Source organism: Anneissia japonica, unplaced genomic scaffold, assembly GCF_011630105.1.
Source record: "Anneissia japonica isolate Jap-2015-1 unplaced genomic scaffold, ASM1163010v1 scaffold24_len2511860_cov200, whole genome shotgun sequence".
Taxonomy (NCBI): Eukaryota; Metazoa; Echinodermata; class Crinoidea; order Comatulida; family Comatulidae; genus Anneissia; species Anneissia japonica.
In genome coordinates, this window is record NW_022730786.1 from 992,281 (window position 1) to 999,428 (window position 7,148).

At 34.7% G+C, this 7,148-nt stretch overlaps 1 protein-coding gene across 2 annotated transcripts in view; it reads left to right on the plus strand.

Annotated features, from left to right (window-relative positions):
* Positions 1 to 7,148, plus strand: part of LOC117115054 (8-oxo-dGDP phosphatase NUDT18-like) — a 32,182-nt gene extending 25,034 nt beyond the window's left edge. For both annotated transcript variants that reach the window (XM_033258706.1, XM_033258705.1), the window contains exons 4-7: positions 3,067 to 3,166; positions 3,448 to 3,588; positions 4,218 to 4,317; positions 5,659 to 7,148. In XM_033258706.1, the coding sequence (XP_033114597.1) occupies positions 3,067 to 3,166; positions 3,448 to 3,588; positions 4,218 to 4,317; positions 5,659 to 5,898 (581 nt within the window). In that variant the 3' untranslated portion in view covers positions 5,899 to 7,148. The remainder of the gene's footprint in view (positions 1 to 3,066; positions 3,167 to 3,447; positions 3,589 to 4,217; positions 4,318 to 5,658) is intronic.

Sequence of the window (7,148 nt, forward strand, 5' to 3'; positions counted from 1 at the left end):
GTCACACTAGCGTCTCAAGCCTGGCTTGACTCACCGCGGGTGAGATTTCAAGCCAGGCTAGAAATTCTGGGTCGGTCACACTAATTGGATTGGCCTCCCAAATATGAAAGTCGAAACAGCAGATCCGTAGAGAGAGAGTTTGGCCAACTCTGTTTCACTGGATTCAATATACGTGTGTGTGATTTGGTGGATCGCAATCAAAGATTTTACACCAGACGTACTCGAACCACTCTTCTTCAACTGATCTTTTATCAGCTTGTATTGGGCTCGCAATGCCTTCACTTTTGTTTGAATTTGGGCCGTTGTTCTCTTCTCATGTCCGAGACTGGCTAATCTCTCAGCAAGCATGCCAAAAATTCCCGTTTTGTTGTTTGTTTTTTCATTTTCTATCCGGTCTCTCAGCTCGGGTTGGCCCCACAAATCTACCAGGTCAGCAGTTTCCTGTTCGCTCCAAATCAATCTCATTATTAATTAAAAATTGAATTAACTTTTATGAAAAGTAATGTTTGCGTCTTGATTGAACACACATGAAGAACTCGCGGGTTTTTTTTATTCAAGAACTTCTAAACGCAATGGCGTCATCGACTGTGATTGGTCGACAGCCGATGAGGAAATGTCAATCTCGGTCACGCCAGGGTCAATATGGGTGCTGAGCCGGGATCGAGATAGGTAGATTGAGCCCGAGGTCACGCCAGGCGCGAGTCGGTGCAGATGCGGTCACATTACGAAAATCTCACCCGCGGTGAGTCAAGCCAGGCTTGAAACTCTAGTGTGACCGTTATGAAGTCGTTAAAAAGTATTATTCAGCTGTAGGCACTAGGCCCAAGGATATGCCAAACAGTGAACTAAATCACTCTTCAAAGTGGCAATCCCATCACAAGACAACAGTGGCCGTATGGGCCAGTACACCGGGGTAAAACCCCTACTCATCTCGAAAGATGTACTGGGTTCTTTTAAGTGCACATGAGCCAATTGTGTACGCTGGGCCTGTGTTTCCTTATCCACAAAGACTTGTTCCACCTCCAGAACCATAGGCAAGCATGGCGTACAAACCAGCACCGATATTATGGCTCTAGGTTTCGGCACTCCTTGCCTTAACCGCTCGGTCATTCGACTTGCTATAACTGTTTTTAAGAACTTTTTTTGAGAAGTCAGCCTTCAAAGTTTATAATTTCAGGCATTTTCTCTGGCAGAGACCATCACAAAATTGTTGAAAAATGTTGTTTTAGCATCGACAATGGGGAAAATAACATAGCATAATGTATAGTTATATAAAGGTTAGTTTAGTGCAATAAAATAAATTTTGCCTCATCGTCATCACATATATAATACTTTAATATGTAATACACCTCCTTGTAGATACATAATAGAAATTGAAGATATGCTATTTGTGTTGAGTTGAGTTTGTATTTTTGTTTTTAAACTGCTTACTTTATTACCCTTCAATTAAAAATTATAGCAAGAATACATTTCTACCTATTAACACAGGCAAAGATTATACTTTTCATATACAATATTGGTATAAACAAGTTTCTGTATTTCAGTACAGCCTTTCTTAATTTCTGCCACTGTTTTTTTTTTTTTTTTTTTTTAAATCCCATATCTAATCGGAAGTTATAAATTCTTATCTTTTTATAATGAAAACTAATTCAATGTTCATATGATTTATAACACAAGTAATACTGGTCCTATATTATATGGACATTTTCTCTCGTACTGTTAATCTTCTAAACATCTGTAAAATCAATGAAAACTGATTTCTTTAAAATGAAAACTTTAGTGTTAATTTGATTTTTAAGTTGTTTTTTCCTCAGATTCTGTATGAACAATACATAATAGAAAAGATATAATACTATTCATTGTATATAAAAGGTATAATAATGCTATCAATGAACAATATATGTTTATATATAAAAGGTATAAAATCACTATATAATCTTTTATGTCTCTAGTCAGGCAGGATACAAATGCTATTTTTGGAATGTTAATTGAATAAAAAAATTTCCAAATTTTATCTACCACCTAAGAAAACCAATAAAACTACACAGGAAATTAAGAATTGAGTATTCAAACATGCTTTTTTTAATGATTTGGGTTTATAAGCTTATAAGTTATAATCACGAGGTTTGAAATTGGTTGGAGATCCTGGAAACACGATCTTTTTGAAATCGTATAGCATAAACCAGCTCTTATTGAACCTAGACAGTGGTGTTTATTTTAGCTTAGTGCACTTCCGTTTAGTGGTTTACGTGAGGCTTCCACTGTAGCTGCTCAGCTTGCCAGACAGCTGGACTGACCTAATACAATACCATTAATTATCGTCATCATCATGTTAATTTATTAGGCTGGCTAACATACACGATCATCATTTTTAGTCAATTTATTGATTAATCGTGAAACATTTACAGTTGAATTGTTTTAAGAAATATCAACAATAAAATGAATGGTTTAAGATTAATAGCATTCAAAAACTTAATTTCATTTTTTGAGTTGTTTATCTTAATATTAAATCTGATCTCTCCATTCTACACTGCTATATATTTTTATATATAATATGTATTTACTAATATTGTCATAGATTTCACTGTAATGGTAATTATATACATTGCCATTTTCTAATACTATTAAAACAGGTATGTTTGTGGGGAAAAAATATGTACATTATACAGTATGTAATTTAACATGAAATCCTTCATATCTTTTGCTGGTTCCCATAGTCTAAATGGAATCTCCCAAATCATATATTATCATTTACTTTATAATTTTATACTTTTGAAATACCTATGTTACATAATTCATTTGTGTAAAACAAATGGTTATTTTGTGTTTTTTTTTGTTTTTCACAGTAAAAAATGATGAATAAATTGTAATTATTAATAATAATCAATCATAATAGTATTAATAATGGAAACCTCATTGTATCTTATGAAATAGAGGCTCAGAGTATGAACAAAAATCAACGTACATATAAAAATATATAAAATATACACATATTTTAAACCTTAAAGGAAGTGCAGTCAGTATCGTTGGTTTAGAATTGTTTTCCTTATTTTCTATTGCTTGCAGGTGGTCATATGAAAACATTAGCAGAAGCAGATGAGGAGTCGTTACAAGCGAAATGGTGCAGCCTAGAGGAAATCAAATCACATGAAATGTTCACATTAAGGTAAAGAACAATTGTGAAACTCTAAATACCAGGTCATAATGTATTTGAGTCATAATTATTTAGTTCTGTATGATTTATTGATCAATATTTAGCCAATTCCAACGATGGGAAGCATGAGATATTCATATATTTTTTTGTTATAAATGCGGGCTCAACCTAAAATATCATGTGACAATGTGGCACTGTTATTAATGTTTTTCATCTTTATACTCATTCCATGACTCATTTTCAATCATGCCATTGTGTTTATTGACAATCTGTTTGTCGCCCTCTTTTTTTAGGGGAGAAGACATTGTGCCCATTATCTCCACCGCTTTTCAATTTTTCAACAATTCACCTGCCACTAGACATGCACCTATCCTGCCTACTCAACATCCACATAAGCATATGTGTATGAGGATAGTATTGATCAAACAAAGACAGTGAGTTGAGAAATTATGCTGTCTCATTGGACGCCATCATGCTACATATTTATACTGTATTAGGCACATAAAGAAAATCATTAGTATACTAATTTAACACTTTTGAAAAGGTGATGTGGGTGGGTGGTATTTTACTATTTATATTTCAGACGTGCTTAATAAAAAAGCATATTGGACATAAAATTAAGTCTTATCAGATATCCCCCCCCCCCCTTTGGAAAGTAACAAAAAAAAGAAATAAATAAAAAACTAATTTTGTGTCTTTGAAAGTATTTGATGTTTTTTTTTTGTTTTCTTGAATTTTTGTACTACAATAATTTCGGACTTTTTCTGCTTTTTGTATTTTAATAAATGAAAAAAAAAATTATTGATCACCCAAAACGGCTAAGAGGTAGTTTCCGTTCGATCAGAAAACAAACATTTTGCAAGGAAGTTCCCTGAACCCCTTAGGGTAATGTTGTTGATGTCAGATATCTCTGGATCCACCCCTGCCATAAGCCTTTTTAAGAACTCATATTTATAGAACAACATTTCATCCTGTAATTGGCAAGATTATTTTCTATTTGATGGGAAATAAATAAAATAATTAAAAAAATAAGAAAATAATTAATAAAATGTGTTATTTTCAGGAATAACTTAGAAGTACTTGTCTGTACAGAAGATGTCCCACATTTGCCTGTCATCAAAGACTCTGTAATGTACAATGATTCAATCTGGAGGCTTGACAAGGTTAGTATTTACAAAGGGTATTCAGGTGTTTGTGTTTTTTATTCCATCATACATGGAAATGTAAATTAAAAAAATCACATAGTATTATGAATGTTTTCAAGTAGGTCTGTGTGCAGCTGTAACAAAGTATTTTATTAGTAATCTATAGTTGCATGGCACCCATAAGGCATTAACCCCTGTAGTCCCCTGGAGGCTCTGCCTGTAGTAGTGACTAAACCTGTGACTATTCTTCATGTACTTTATGTTCATTATAGTCATTAACCCATGTCCCCATGTGTATGTACCTGTGTTTAGTTTGGTGATTACTTCGAGTACTGATTTTAGAGACAATTACTCCAGACTGGTGTGCTCCTCAACATTGTTTTATATTAAAGTATATCTGTGACTATTTTGCTTATTACTTTGCCTTGCCATAAACTTAAACAACTCTGCTCAAAGATGGTGCACTTGCACTAAAGGCATTCACCCCTCTAGCTCCCTAGAGCCTACCTGTAGTAGTAACTAAATCTAAATCTGTGACTGCTGAATCTATATTCCTGGAGTCATCAACCTACGTTTCCTGTCCGCATGTGTATGTGTACCTGTGTTTAGTTAGTAAATCAGTTCGAGTATTGATTTTAGAGACAATTAATTTAGTCATAATTTGTGAACTCCTCAACATTGTTTTATGTCCAAGTTTATTTGTGACTATTTTACTTTTGTCAACTGAGACCTTATTACATAGCCTTGGCTCTTGACATGTTACCATCACAGCAGTACATTGTACCAATCATAGAAGCTCTAATTAGCAATGCTATTGCATAACTGCCTCTCTTAAATTAGCTTTGCACTGAAGGCTTAAAAAATTGTATAAGCATCGCAGTTCAGTGCTTATTTGGTCATTAAGTTGTTTTATTTCTTGTAAGATGTTGAATAGCTTTTTTGTTTGTTTTTTTGGTGTGAAACACACCGAGTATACTCTACGATTGTCCGAAGAATTACATCCAGTGGGGCACTTCTGATGGTGAATTGGGCAGTAACATCTGGAGACAATCCCTAGCTCTTTTTCAAAGAAGTGTACTGCGATCTTTAACATGCGCATAGGCCATAATTCACATAGCACTATAAACTTAAATATCTCTTCTCAAAGATGGCGCACTATATGGAATACTTGCATTCTAGCCCTTTAACTGAAACACAAGGAGTGCGATGATTAAGCCAGTGACCAGGGCTGTGTAAAGACCTCCATGGTTCAATATACAGTGCTTACCGCCCATTTTAAGCAAACCGAGCTAAGCTGCTTACACAAAATAACCTGCCTGTGCACCAAAAGTAAACCACTTTTTTTCTTTTTCTTCTCAGGATGCATTCAAATCTAGTAACATTTACCTTTCCTGTGGTGTAATTGCCGTTGAGCACTGCGGACGACCACATGGTGTGGCTGATGGCGTGTGCATCAACTTTCTTGTGACTACGGACACCAATCGTGAGCTTGTTAACAAGAAGTACTCGTGGTTCCCAATTTGTAACCCGGAGCTGGATATGCTTTTGAGACAAAGACTTTGTAAGACCATGAACGTACCGTATGTCTGTCATTCGTGAGGGCGCTGTTCAAGTCTAGTAACGTACATGTCTTCGGCTGAGAGATGCTTGTTATATTCTGGGCGGTGTACAATGTGTAATTGTGCAATTATGTTTTTTAATTTTCATTGGATCGTTTTCAGGATTTCAAGGTTAAAGGTGCCATCAGTATATGTGAAACTTATAAAGATGATACACACATGCTCATTTAATCTGTGCACAAGTTAAAATGATGCATATGGTCATGGTGAGTCCAATATCATCCTTTTAAACCTGATGAAAATATTAACAACCTGAGCTGTAAATGCTGTGGTTGGCTGATGCCTTGCATAGCCTCAAGAGATATGGACATGTGTAACTGTGAATATATAATAAGCTGTGGAATACAGTACCATTATAAGATGAAATAATGTCTTTATTAACAAAAAATAACTGGTAATTAATGTTAATTCAATGCCAATACTAATTGAATGTAAAGAGGAATCCTCAGTTAATATAGTCACTTGGTTTAATGATTACCTTAAAAGTTCACTGAACTATTTAAATACCAAAATAGTCGCTGATGTTGTCTTATTATGATATCCAAGGGCCAACTCAGACAGTGTTGTACTACGGAATCCGACGTCGAGTCTGTGCGAGTTAAACACAGATGCGATAGGTCTGCATCAAAGAAATATAGTAATGAACTATAATGTAACAGGAATACTCAATATAAAGACCAAAATAGGAAAAAAACATGTGGGACAGGGAATATGTTTGGTATGAAAATATTTTTCAATTAGTTTGTGTAACTGTAAGTAAGGCAAACTTTCACTTATTAATATTAATAGAACATTACACTTAAATACAGTACAGTATGAGGCTGGAGTGATTTTCCATAGAATACCTGTTATATGTGTGATGAACAGGGTTTAACTTGAAGATGAGGGTTTAGATTGTCTAGTACTGTAGTCTTAGGGTAGAAAATGCTGAGCTATATAGAACGAATACATTAGATTTTCAGGTAAATTTGTGAGCAAGTAAAACCATTGTTTGCTGTTGAAGAGACCCACCTCTGATGGATTCTGGATTTCGTAAGCAAGAGTCACAATATATTTCCTAGTTACTCTGGGTGAACTATTACTCTTTGTAGCTTGAGTAGGCATAGTAGTATCTAAGATGTCTTATTGTTGTGTTATTGACATGCTTTGCTGTAAAACGAATGCGGATTGATGATGTTGTATGAGAAAGTTGATCACAAGTGACCTTTCCGCAATGTCTATCCAAACTAA